The 13,789-nt window shown below is 39.9% G+C and overlaps 1 protein-coding gene across 4 annotated transcripts; it reads right to left on the bottom strand.

Annotated features, from left to right (window-relative positions):
* Positions 1-1,654: 1,654 nt before the first annotated feature.
* Positions 1,655-13,535, bottom strand: SERPINB13 (serpin family B member 13). 4 transcript variants are annotated; one of them, XM_033174995.1, is made up of 8 exons: positions 13,334-13,535; positions 11,632-11,812; positions 10,610-10,756; positions 7,895-8,023; positions 7,399-7,516; positions 5,879-6,021; positions 5,187-5,342; positions 1,655-3,435 (listed from the first exon to the last, which is right to left on the bottom strand). In XM_033174995.1, exons 2-8 carry the CDS (start codon positions 11,794-11,796, stop codon positions 3,031-3,033), a joined length of 1,263 nt encoding a protein of 420 aa, XP_033030886.1. In that variant the 5' UTR covers positions 11,797-11,812; positions 13,334-13,535; the 3' UTR covers positions 1,655-3,030. The 4 variants fall into 4 exon arrangements, with proteins under 4 accessions (XP_033030886.1, XP_033095225.1, XP_033030895.1 ...); XM_033239334.1 differs by lacking the exon at positions 13,334-13,535 and adding an exon at positions 13,012-13,206; XM_033175004.1 differs by lacking the exon at positions 13,334-13,535 and adding an exon at positions 13,012-13,206 and having other exon boundaries at positions 10,637-10,756.
* Positions 13,536-13,789: the final 254 nt, after the last annotated feature.

Raw genomic sequence — 13,789 nt, 5'->3', positions numbered from 1 at the left:
GCACTCCAGCCTGGTGACAGAGCAAGACCCGTCTCAAAAAAAAAAAAAAAAGATATTAATGATAAGCTGAACTCCAATCACCCTATGAAAGATCCCACAAAACTATGGAGATACTAATTCACATTCACAAGGATAGCAAAATTCTAAAAAGACTAGAATAGGTATTAGCTAAGATGTAGAGAATTGGAACTCTCATACACTGCTGTGGTATTGTGATATGGTACAGCTGATTTGGAAAACAATTTAGTATTTCCTCAAAGCAATAAAGACAAAGGTACTAGTAATATATGACCCAGCAAATCCATTCCAATGTGTGTACCCAAAAGAAATGAAGATATATACACACAAAAATTTGTTCCACACAAAATGTTCACAGTAACATTATTCATAAGAGCCAAAAAGTCAAATACAAATGTTTGTTAACTAATGAATGAATAAACAAAGTCTAACGTATCCATACAATGAAATGTTACTTAGCCAAAAATGGAATGAAGTATTGATTCATACTACAAATTGAATGTAACTTAAAATTGTTTAGCAAAGTGAAAGAATCATGTTACAAAAGGCCACATATTATATGATGCCATTTATATGAAATGTCCAGAATGGGCAAGTTCATAGAGACAGACAATAGAATAGAATATTAATTTATTCTAGACAATAGAATATTAATTTCTATGAGCTGGGGAAGAGAGAAATGGGGAGTGATTGTTAATAAGTATAGGATTTCTTTTGGGGTGTTATAAATGTTCTAAAATTAGATAGTGGAGGTGTCTACACAACTCTGTGAATACACTAAAACCAATGAATTGTACTTTAAATATGCAGATTTTATGGTATTAAATTATATCTTTAAAAAGTATTATATATGTTCTAAAAAGACTAATAACAAAATTAAAAGAAACCACAGACTATAAGGAAATGTCCATGTATCATATATTTGATAAATTAAGGACTTGTAAGCCAGCATTTATTAAGAAATATTTGGCCGGGCGCGGTGGCTCAAGCCCGTCATCCCAGCACTTTGGGAGGCCGAGACGGGCGGATCACGAGGTCAGGAGTTCGAGACCATCCTGGCAAACACGGTGAAACCCCGTCTCTACCAAAAAATACAAAAACTAGCCGGGCGAGGTGGTGGCGCCTGTAGTCCCAGCTACTCGGGAGGCTGAGGCAGGAGAATGGCGTAAACCCGGGAGGCGGAGCTTGCAGTGAGCTGAGATCTGGCCACTGCACTCCAGCCTGGGCGACAGAGCGAGACTCCGTCTCAAAAAAAAAAAAAAAAAAGAAATCTTTTAACTCAATAAAATGAGAAGACAAGACAGAAAACCCAAATTAAAAATGAGCAAATGATTTGTATACATTTCACCAAGCAAAGTCAAATGAATGGCCAATAAGCACATAAAAAATGCTCAATCTAATTAGATATTATGGAAATGCAAATTAAAACCACCATGAGATGCCACTTTGTACCTACAAAAATGGCTATAATCATAAAGACACAATCCTGGATGTTGGTGAGGATTTGAAGACGCTAGTTTTAAACATTGCTGGCAGGAATATAAAATGTCACATTGGAAAACAGTTTGACAGTTTCTTACAAAGCTAACTATTGATTTGTCATATGGCCCAGCAATTTCTCTCCTAAAAACATATGTGAACACAAATATTTTTATTTACATGTTCAGAGCAACATTATTCCTAACAGCCAAGAGGTGGGAACAATCCATATGTCGCCCAATCGGTGAACCTATAAATAAAATAGGTCTTTTCCATGCAATGGAATAGTGTTTGGCAATAAAAAAAATTAAGTATCAATACATACTACAACAGATGAACCTCAAGAACATCATGCTAAGTGCAAGACGCCAGACACAAAATACTACATGTAGTATGATTCCATTTACATAAGATGTAGAAAGAAAAACTTGTAAAGGCAGAAAACAACTCAGTGGTGCCTAGGATTGGGAATATTAATAAGCATGAGAAAACTTCTTAGAGTCATGGAAATATTCTAAAACTGGATTGTGGTGATGCATAACTCTAGAAATTTACTAAAAGTCAACGAATTATAAACTTACAGTGTGTACATTTTATGGTATGTAAATTGTAGTTTGACAAAGCTGTTAAAAAGTAAGCCAGTTATGTGACCTTGTTAAAAACTGGAGGAAAAAAGTGAATCAAGCCAATAATTAAGAGCATTAAGAATAGATTCAGAGCTTTTCATAAAGCATCTTCAGAAAATATCATTCAGTAATACTCCTACCTCACTCAAAAAATAACCAGAAAAATGTAAATGGAGAAAAAGAAAGGAAACTCTTCTAAAAGTTATTCCAAATATTTACCTTATAAAGTCTAAAAAGATGATAGAGGAGGAATACTGATCAACTACATCATTTATCTTCTCAAATACCACATTTATTACACAATATCAAAATGCTTATGCATCTAACAATGGATAATGTTAGAATGGAAGATGAAAATACGGACATCCTCTCCATCTGGTATATTGTTTTATGTTGTCCCGGCATTTGAGTTTTAATTTATGTTTTGCTACTGTATTCCTAAATTTTCTTTCCTATGTGCAATTTGCCACAATATCTGTTGGGGAATAGTAACATGAGCTGAGTAAACTATTGTTTTATTTTACTTGTGTATTATAACATGTCAAAATACTAGAATTAGAGAGACCTCCTCAAAATTACTAGTTCATACTCTTTACTGGAGAGACTTTCTCTCCTTTAGTGCACAAAACTACAAGATACCGATTTCCTTTCAAAAGAAACCAAGGGGAGATGATCAATGAGGTTTGGTTTGACTCACCTTATGCATAGCACAAAGAAAAGGATATTTCACTTTCAAGGATGGTTACAAACACGTACACTATTGGGATCATTAGATCATTGATTTGGTGGCCAAGACTGGAAATGCAAGGGAGACAACCTTTAAAAGAATCGACGATTTTCATAATCATATGAATAACACTGGTGGTTGTTTTTTACTAAAAGCAGTAATGCCATGGCAACGATCATCTTAAGGAGAAGAAAATCTGCCAAAGAAGAGGATGCTGTTGGATTCATTGTGCCTGATGAAAAACAGGAAGGGATGATTGCAGTGAACATTTTCATGACCTGGGGCGGATGTGACAGTAAAGCCTATGCCGGTGGCAGCTGCAGCCTCGGTGCCTTCTTCAGTTACTGCCACAAAGGAACTGTGCAGGAACTTCTGGGCCTGCAACCCGGAGAGTGAGGACATCCCCGAGTAGTCGGCTTTGTGCTCACTGAAGGCATCGCTCATCCCCATGGCAGCCAGGACCGCCTCAAGGTCGTAACTGTCCTCCACCTCAAACCGGGGCAAGTGCAGATTCACCCTTCTTTCTTCCATATGCCCTGGACTAGTCCACTCTACCAATTTCTCAGGACTTATTTTATCTATTATCTATTTTCAAAAAAAGAAGAGTAGAATGGTATGCTTATCAATAAAAATCTAAAACAGTGTAACACTGATTTGTATCAGTCAGAAGTTATCAATTTTAGTAATATTAAAAGTGGAAATTTTATTTCACCAGATTGTTGCCTTTATACTGCAGGTGGTCGTCTTATATTTCTCTGTGTAAATTATCTGCTTATATGTGGAAATACCATAGCATTGAATACATTTTTAAAGATTAAAAATAAGTCATTTCTTCTTTTATCAACCGAGTATATAATTCATTTTAACTACCTCCCCTAGTCTTTGAATGCATATATATTTACATAGTTGCAATCACAGTGAATGTCCATTTTATTTGATAAAAAGTAAAGTTTTTCATACCATTTCATATCTCTATCTTCAAACAGCTAGATAATATTCTTATGAAGTTGATAAATTTTTCCCAAGATTTAGCTATTCATGCACTTTACAAACATTTAGTCTGTATCAGGCATTGTGATAGATTTGATAGTTACAAGGGGTTCAAAAATAATAATTATGATGAATTTCAAACCAGGCATTCCAGTGTATTTAATACCGAAATAACTGATTTGACTCAGAAAAGCAATCTTTTTCTTCTACATTATTTCTTTAGGGTAATTCCCACAACTGGGGTTTTTGAATCAGAATATAAATACTCTTACAGCTCTCAGACATACTGCCATTTTGCTGTCCCAAAATATTTTCCAACTTAAAATGCTACTAGCAATATTTCACAGAAGTAGCACAGCATCTGATAGTATAAGAAGATAGCAGTTATCATTTGTCGAGTGCTTTCTATGTCTTAGACCCCTTCTAGTCTACAATTCTATAATCATTCCAACACTGCTACACATTAAGCACCATGGAGCCCTCTTTAGAGATGGGAAAGTATTGAAGTTCAAGGAAGTTAAGAAGCTTCAAGGGTCAGAAAGCCACTAGAGAAACAGGGATTTGAAACAAAGCTCTCCTGGCTGGGCGCGGTGGCTCAAGCCTGTAATCCCAGCACTTTGGGAGGCCGAGACGGGCGGATCACGAGGTCAGGAGATCGAGACCATCCTGGCTAACACGGTGAAACCCCGTCTCTACTAAAAATACAAAAACTAGCCGGGCGAGGTGGCGGGCGCCTGTAGTCCCAGCTACTTGGGAGGCTGAGGCAGGAGAATGGCGTAAACCCGGGAGGCGGAGCTTGCAGTGAGCTGAGATCCGGCCACTGCACTCCAGTCCGGGCAACAAAGCGAGACTCCACCTCAAAAAAAAAAAAAAAAAAAAAAAAAGCTCTCCTGATTTTCAAAATACAGGACACTAGCCACATAATTTTTTTAACTGCAAAATGGGTGACAGTAAATCAGTGGTGTAAGGGTGTAAGAAAGAAATTCAAAAGCTCCAAGAGCCTACTGTATACAGTGTGCAGAATTGGTTGTATATACACATATGTGATTTTTTTTTTCCAGGAAAGGGGTCCGTAGATATCAACCATTTCTCAGAATGGTGGATGATCTTTATGACTCCCATGTAATCTTATTCATTTCAGTTCATCCCAAACATTCTTGGATTGGTTTTTCTCAATAAACCTGACCCGTACTATTTAATGCTCCCCAGTAGACATCCATCTATAGCTGCTGGAGAGTGAGAAACACTTTCTATTTGACACTGCTGGCCACCAGCTCCTACTCAGAAGCCCTGAGACAGAAAACCTTAGGAGATGAAAGCAAGAATAAGGAGATGTAAGCGTTTACCTTCTCCAGACCATCGATGTCATTGGGCAGAAGCACAAACATGCTTAGGTCATTGTTTTTATATGGAATCCCTAGAATTTTGGCCTGCAAGTCCTCCAGGAAAGTGAAGCTAAAGGAATGGCTCTGTGTCATCATCTGCACAGATTTACTTGTGCTCTGCAACAAATTAACAGAGCACACAATATCAAAGGACGTAAGACCAAAGGCTTTAAGGCAACCAAGTTAGTTCATCAAAATAATTAGCTCAATCTCAAATAAAGCCCAATATCAGAGTCTCAGAATGAGCACTTACTATCTACCAGTATGCATTTGCTCAAATATTACTTTAGATTTTTTTTCGGTGGGGAGGTGAGGGCTGGAGTCTCACTCTGTTACCAGGCTGGAGTGCAGTGGTGTGACCTTGGCTCACTGCAACCTCCGCCTCCCGGGTTCAAGCGATTGTCCTGCCTCAGCTTCTCAAGTAGCTGGAATTACCGGTGCGCACCACCACACCCAGCTAATTTTTTTATTTTTAGTAGATACGGGGTTTCACCATGTTGGCAAGGATAGTCTCAATCCCTTGACCTCGTGATCCACCCACCTTGGCCTCCCAAAGTGCTGGAATTACAGGCGTCAGCCACCGCACCCAGCCGTGACTTTAGTTTTTATGTTCCATGTGTAAGCACATCACAAAAATAAATTAAGGAGCATACCTTATTCATCCAAAATTTCTCTTCCTTAGTATTTTCTTTCTTAAACTCCCTGTCCCATTGCCCTTTAAAATAAACTGTGTTCACCAGCACCAGCTTGGTAGAGCTACTAATAGAGCCATCTGGGAACAAGTCCATGATTCTTTCTGTAAATGAAGAAACAGAAAAAGGTTGGCCCATCTTCCAAATGACAAGTAATATGCATGACACATATGATGCAGATGGACTTGACTGATCATTAAAAACCAGCCAGGTCAGCACCTGAGGGCCTTGCTGACAAAGGGTTCGCTGGCAGAATCGGCAAGGAGGTTCTCATTTTGCCCATCGCCTATTTATCCCACTGGATAAATTGAGGTTCATGATTAAGAGTCCGGACTCTGGGGTCAGATGCCTCTGTTAGCATCCAGTTTGCCTCTTATCAGCTGAGGAATCTTGGGCAAGTTATTTAAACTCTCTGTGCCTCAGTTTCCACATCTGTAAAATAGGAATAAAATCTGCCTCACAGGGTTGTTGAAAGGAGCAAATGATTCAACACATGTAAAGCTCTTGGAACACCGTCTCACACATAATAAGCACTCTGTGTTAGCTATTATGCTTACCATTCAATATAGTTACTGCCTGAGATTGAGGGATTACTTATTATATTGGAGAAGGAGTTCATATTTTTGTCTGAGTTCAGCCCATCCCACATAAATTCTAAAAAATACTGTTCAACCAACTTTTTGAAAGATCCTATTTTTTCTGCTTCTTTTATTTCCTTTCTTCAGGCCAAGGATGAGGGAAAAAAACACATTCTAAGTAACAAAGGTGTCTCTGATAATTGGTATAAAAATGGAATCTGAAACTCTACCACTAAAGTATCAGCTATTGCTCCCCAAGGTGAATTTCCACATTAATATTTCTCTGTGGATTTCTCATACTAGGGGATGAGAAAGGAAAAATGGGATAAGAAACTTGTCAAATCCTCTGCTGTTGGGGAGGGCTGCTGGTTGTCATTATCCCTGAACAATGCTTAAGTAAAGATGAAGACCAGGTGGCCCCAGCTGTGGATGGGAACAAGTCTTGATAGGAGAGCTGCGTGTTTCTCAGTTAACACAGAGAAAAACTCAGGAAGAAAGGCTCCGATATAAAGGAAAGAATGTAAACCCAAGACAGGCATCATCCCATTTTCGGGACCCCCAAGACATTGTGATCCATGGCTATGTGTAAACAGTTCTCCAGCAAGCATTTCCATGCATTTGGCTTCATGCAGTCCCCCCGCTGGCTCCCCTTGGCCTCTCCACATTTGCTGAAATTGCTCTACCATCTGCAGTACCCTCCCTACTTCCTAGGCCCAGGCTTGCCCTTCCAACCCTGCAAAACCTATCTCAAGTCCCTTCCCAAAGCTTGTGCATTACATGGCACCTCACACAGTGACAAGTCCAGGGCTTCACTCACAGCAGATTGTCAAGAAGGGTTTTTTGTTTGTTTGTTTGTTTGTTTGTTTCTGGTTTTTTGCAATGAATGACCCACCCATACTCTACCATTTGTTTTGCTTTCAACCCAGGAATTAATCTTCTTTCGACTTTCATCTGCTGCGTTTACAAAATCAACAGGTTCCAGAGATGCATGATAATATTTTTCAACATAATCTAAGTATTTCTTTAGGAGAAACAAGGAAGGAACAAAAAGAGGTTAAAAAGTCAATTTATCAATTACCAACATCTCTAAATAAATTTATATATACATTGGGATGACTAATACAGTAAGAGAAATTGTAAGGTCCTGGGCATCTCACATTCAGTACCTGCATGCACATTTTTATGCAGCTTATCTGGGGATGAGGCAAAAATCAGGCTCAGATTGCCAGGACTATAAAGAAGCTCCCTGCAGTTCTGAATATCTGTAGATCAGGATGGAAAAGCACCACAGGGATATGACCAGAGCCAGGCAGCCTGACTTCAGGACCCACAGTCTCACTAGAGTCCCTTGGCCATTCCAGAATACCACTCACAGATATGGTAAGCACAGCAGACTTACTTGAAGGAAGAGGTATGTTTTTTCTCCAAACAGCCTGTTGGCTATGTTCACTTCATAATCATTAGTGAGTTTGCTTATTTCAGTCAAAAACTTTTGGAATTGTTGATGTATGGCTTCTGTCTTCTCAATCTTGAAAATTAAAACAAAATCTCAACAGGTTATCTTGGCAAAAGCAAGCCTAGATTTTCCCCTAAGAGGATGCGGCTGCTGGGTCTCTCCCCTAGTTTGTCAGCCCCAAGGGTGATCCCTGTGTTTGATGTGGCCCCTGGATACCAGGTGGCCTTTACCCAAGTCATATGGTAAATGTAAGTTATGACCAATCTGAGCTCCAGAGAGAAGCCTTCTCTGCCAGCCCAACATCACAGATCTTGCTTTTATAACTCAAGTTGTGGGTTTTTTTGGTCTCAAATAAAAGTGCTCACTAAATGTTAAATAAGCTTGTTTTTAGCTCCTCACAAGATTCTAAGCATCAAGGAAAGTAAATGATTTCCCTGGACAATTCTTATCTATGGAAGTTTGGAAATTTTTTTCCGGAGTGAATAAGAAGAGTGACTCCTAGTGGTATGAGTCACTCCACATTGGGCTGAAGTGAGATTTATCCTTGTCTCCAGGGGGAAAAAAAATGTTTTCTGGATATTTTGTGTAGGACCCATTAGCTTTCTGGTTGAAGGTTTCATATTCTATGTTACCTTAACAATATATCTGGAATGCCATTATTTCAACATGTCAATACAATCAATATTAATTATATATATAAAATATATATTTCAGCAAAAATAATATATTAAAATTAATATTTTGTATTCTTTTCTCATATTAAGTTCTTGAAATACAATATGCATTTTACACCTATAGCACATCTCAGTTCAAACTAGATCTATTTCAAGTGTTCAACAGCCACTTGAGTGGCTACCTTACTGGATAGCTGGGGACTAGATAAACTCTCACCCAGGCAAATTAGAAGGCTTGTATTAGAAAGGTCATTTTTGCATTGTTTGTAGAAGGAAGGAAAGAAGGAAGGAAGGAAGGAAGGAAGGGAGGGAGGGAGGGAGGGAGGGAGGGAGGGAGGGAGGAAGGAAGGAAGGAAGGAAGGAAGGCCCCATCAACAGAATAAATGAGGAAATAGCTATAAAAATGAATCAAATAGAGCTACAAGTATCCACTTAAAATAGATGAATCTTATAAACATAATGCTAAGCCAAAAATAACCAAGTTCCAAAGAATAATGACAAAAATATATGGTATGTAATGAAATAATAAATACATGAGAATCATGAACACCTAATCCACAATAGTGGGACTTGCTCTCTCAGGAGAGGATGGGGGTGTGCTCAAGGAAGGTATTATACATCAGCCTAAGGGGCATCAGCGATTTGATAATGGTTTATTTCATACACTGAAAAGAGGAGTTAAAGGGTGTTTATTGCATTTTTCCTTATACCTTTTATATATATGTCTTGAGATTTTACCAGCATTTTTTAAAAGCAAGATTGAGAATACTCTGAATTTACATAATAATCAAATGCATACCTGGCAAGCCAGTCTCTGGACAAATTATTAAATGAGGAGATTGGAGTAGATGACCTTTAAGATGTATTCCAGTCCTAATATCCTTTCAGTCAGTAATTCCATTCTCTTCATACCTCTGTGGCTCCCAGGAAAATTTTGGGGAATGGGCAAAGCTGCTAGACAGCGTGTATGTGTAAGCTGTGCCTTACACAAAGCTGAAATTCAGTTCCCACCCAAGTCATCCAGCCCTTTACATAGGAGTAGGGCAGCTATCCCAAAGAATGAGCTGTTTTCTAATTTGCACAAAGGTTCTACATGGGCTATCATGGCTGAGAAAGAATGTGCTCTGAAGACAACTGCACTCCTCAATTGAGGGGACATTGCAGTGGCCATGTGACCCAACTTGGTTGCGCCAACCCTGAAAGGAAGCCTGACTCTCTACAGGTGCAACTGAGCCACCCACATGACCTAGCCTTTTGGGGTTGTGAAATGAGCAGCTCATATTGCTGGGTGATCTGAGCCATGATTTTAGGAGGGTCTGGAATTGCACTATGACTACTGTCAGAGCAGCTGTGCCCTTCCTGAGACTGCTAACATCTGATCCTAGTCCTGACCTAATGGGCTTATTCCTTTCCCGTGTTTGAGTAGACTCTCCTTTGGGTGGGGAATACAGGAACACTGGAGCTGGAAAAGACCTCAGGAAGTCATTGGGCCTGTACTAACTTTTTAAATACAATATCAGCACGGGGTTAAAAATATGAGTGGAGTTTAGTAATAATATCACCTACTGCTGCTAAGGCCACCACCGCTGGCTCAGTTACCAGATGCCCCTACTGGACACTTTACAGAGGCTGAAAGAAGATAAATAACTTGCCCAAAATAGCATCGCTCTTAAGTGACTGAGCCAGGACTTGAACCTAAGTCTGTTTAACTCCAAAACCCATCCACTCTGCTATGGGAACTTTTCAGTCTATTAGCCTTACCAGTTCTATCATAGCGGTGTTGTCCATTATACCTAAGGTCTCTTCTCAATGCTAAGGAGTTATTACTACTGTATAATCCTTACAACATTATTTGTCTACCGTGATTATTATTGGTGAATAATAAAGAAATAATATTGCTTTCATGCCTTTCTCAGCCCTTTTCCCCAGAGAGCCCATGCCTAAAATGCAACTCTATTGAAGTTTGTAAAACACATCTCCCCACCTCTTTTCCTTCAGCCTTTATTCTCACCACTTTGTTTTCTTCAGCCTTTATTCTCACCACCTTGTTTTCTTCAGCCTTTATTCTCACCACCTTGTTTTCTTCAGCCTTTGTTCTTGAGCTCCTCATGCCTTTTTCAGAGTGAAATACCTGGAAGAGATAGAAAATATTACTGTGGTGCTTAGAGAAGAGAAAACCTTACACAGAATCAGTCGGGGGGAGAGTGGACGCTTGTGAAAGAAACCTCGGTGGTATACGAGGTGTCCTTCTCTCCTTGCAAAATCATGAAAAGGTCTGTGTTTACCTCTTCTTTCTTTCTTTCTTCTTTCTTTCTTTCTCTCTCTCTCTCTCTTTCTTTCTTTCTTTCTTTTTTGTGTGTGTGGCGGAGTTTCGCACTTTTGCCCAGGCTGGAGTGAAGTGGCATGATCTTGGCTCACTGAAACCTCTGTCCCCTGGGTTCAAGTGATTTTTCTGCCTCAGCCTCCCAAGCAGCTGGGATTATAAGCACCTGCCACCACACCCGGCTAAGTTCATGCCTGTAATCCCAGCACTTTGGGAGGCAAGGCGTGTAGATCACCTGAGGTCAGGAGCTCGAAACTAGCTTGGCCAACATGGTGAAACCCCGTCTCTACTAAAAAATACGTGTCCTTTTTCTAAGAAGCTTGTATTGGCTTATATGTTCCTGTGTTCATCTTGGATGTGTTGTTTTTACCCTTGTGGGGATTATGTCACTTTTTCCATAAGTGCTTTTCATGCTTTGTCTTAATTATTAGTGCAATGGCTTTAGACGAGGTCACTCAACCAGTCCCTACTCAAAACAATTCAAGCTTCTGGGAGCAGGTAGGGAGACGGTATTTGGAAAGGGAAGAGGGCTTTCCTGATAGACCTGAAATTGCTCCCTGTCTTGAAAGTCTTTGTTTCCTGGTCCACCATGAGCATATTTTTAAGATAATGCAAGAGGGCTGAACAACCCCCAGAATGAATTTGTGCATGGAAAACACGGAAGCCCCCCGACTGCGCCCAACCTCCTCCAACTGGGAAGCGGTGGCTCCTCGGGTCCCCAGGAGGAGCATGCCAATGGCAGTCAAGAGGCCCACAGGGGAAAAGAAGATGTTGCCATCATTTGTTTTCTTCAGCTCTTTGAAAAGATCAAACCCAAATCGAGTGCTGATGGTGCCGAGTGTATCCATGATGATTTAGCAGTATCTAGAACAGCAAGAACAACAATCAAAACTGAACATTTGAATTACTCTGTGTCAGGGGAACCCTTCCTGCTTCCATTCCTCTTCTTGCATTGATACAGAATATAGGGATTTCCACCCTCTTGGTGAAAGGTCGCTGCTGCCTGCTTCTCACATCCTCTCTTGGCCTTCTCTTGCTGGGAGACATCAGTCAATCCGCTGGAGTCTTCCATCATCTGGTGGTGCTCAGTTCTTATTACCCCGGGGAGCAGGGTTCATGTTTTAATGACTTTATTCTCCTGTTCCCTGTCTGAACCTGCCTGCCTCTGCCTCCTCACAGCCTCCTCTTCATGAAAGCTGCCCCAGGTAGACCCAGCCCTTGTCCAGGCAACACCAGTTTGTCCAGATGTGGGGCCCATGATAAGGCAGGGGGTAGGCACAAGAATCTCCATGGGCCTCACGTTCAAGCAGCGCTCTCTGATCCAACCTTAGCAATAATAAAGCCAAGACTTGAATCCTTATCTGATACTATTTCTCAATGGATTCAAAATTCAGCCCAGAGAGTGCCAGGATTGATTAAATCTCTTAAACCCCTTTCCCTAACTGCATAAAAACTTGACTCTGGGCTGAATTTTTCTGAAGCAGAAACCACATATCTCTGGTCATGAATTATTAGGTGGAGATGAAAGGATTTTCTTTTTTTATACTGTTCTGTATTGTTTTAGGCTTGTACATGAGCTTGCATTACTTTTGTCATTTCACAAAAATAATTTTTAAAGAGCAATTAATGTTTGCCAAAAATAAATAGGTAGAACTGTTTTTATGTTTGCTTTATTATCAGCTACTTTATAACTAGTAAGTAAAGGCTTTAGGAGAAATCCTAAAACAAAAATAAGATTAACGAAAACTAAAGATTTTTAAAGCCCACATACTTTGGGACCTTTTGCCCTCAAGGGCCCATCCCTGCTAAGGCATCCCACATCGATATCAAAACTTCCATTTCAACCTCAGGTTTTCTTGCAGGGATTCTTTACAGGTTAACTAATAAATAAAATGGATTAATTTACTGTCAAAGATGATACATTGTCGTGGCCATGTAGGAACTGAATTAAATAAAACTACCTCCAGAAAGTCCATGCACAATACAAGTAATCCTTTCAAACAACAAACATCATTGTTCTCAAAATACAGAGGTCTTAAATTGGAGCCAAAATAAGAACTTACCTCGGGTTTTTGGAGAGACAGTAGTGGCTGGGCAAGGAACTAGGAAGCATATGTCAATTAAGTGGCTGGGATTCTTAATTTATAGTTCTCCACATCTGCTTCAGCAGTGGTTTTCCACCTTGAGTGCACCTTAAAATCTCCTTGGAACTTTAAAAAAATCTATGCTCAAGCCCCACCCCAGACGAACTGAGTCAGCATCTCTCGGGTGGAAACCAGGCATCAGAATTTTTATCACCCCGGGTGATTACAGCGTACAACCAACGCTGGGAACCAAAGGTATATAGCCTGATGAAGACATACATTAAACGCATACTTTACTTACCACGGATGGAAAGAGCTGTGTCCTGACAAGTCATTCTCTGTAACAGAGTTATTTTTGCAGTTGCATTATTTAGGAGTGCCAAATGCCAGGAAGAAAATGAAAGAAAACCATCTTGCTAGAAAAGAACAAGAAAAAGAAAGAAGAAAAGTTCAGGTAGGCAGCCACATACAAGCAAGAGTGCACGCGCACGCGCACACACACGCGCACACACCTATTCTTATTCTCAATTATTCCATCCATTAATTATAAAATATCTCATTTTAATTCATTCAATAAACATTTATCAAGTCTATTATGTACCAGGTACTGTCTCTAACACTAATAATTCATAAGCCCTCAATACCCTCACTGATTTCAGGAAAATAACACTACCAAAAAACCTCAACAGGAAATTACACCCCCAGATTCCAGTTTTTCCTGCCAACCCTACAGCATTTCTACTGGCCCTACCAGTTC

This window comes from Trachypithecus francoisi, unplaced genomic scaffold (assembly GCF_009764315.1).
Source record: "Trachypithecus francoisi isolate TF-2019V2 unplaced genomic scaffold, Tfra_2.0 Contig01474, whole genome shotgun sequence".
NCBI lineage: Eukaryota > Metazoa > Chordata > Mammalia > Primates > Cercopithecidae > Trachypithecus > Trachypithecus francoisi.
This window is presented reverse-complemented; position numbering and strand designations above follow the sequence as displayed.

Excerpts from the sequence above, each read along its gene's own strand:
- SERPINB13 (XM_033174995.1), bottom strand. The coding sequence starts at position 11,796 with ATGGATACACTCGGCACCATCAGCACTCGATTTGGGTTTGATCTTTTC. Across the intron at positions 10,757-11,631 it reads CCGCTTCCCAGTTGGAGGAG|GTATTTCACTCTGAAAAAGG; the intron begins GTTGGGCGCAGT and ends TATCTCTTCCAG. Across the intron at positions 7,517-7,894 it reads AAACATACCTCTTCCTTCAA|AAATACTTAGATTATGTTGA; the intron begins GTAAGTCTGCTG and ends TTTCTCCTAAAG.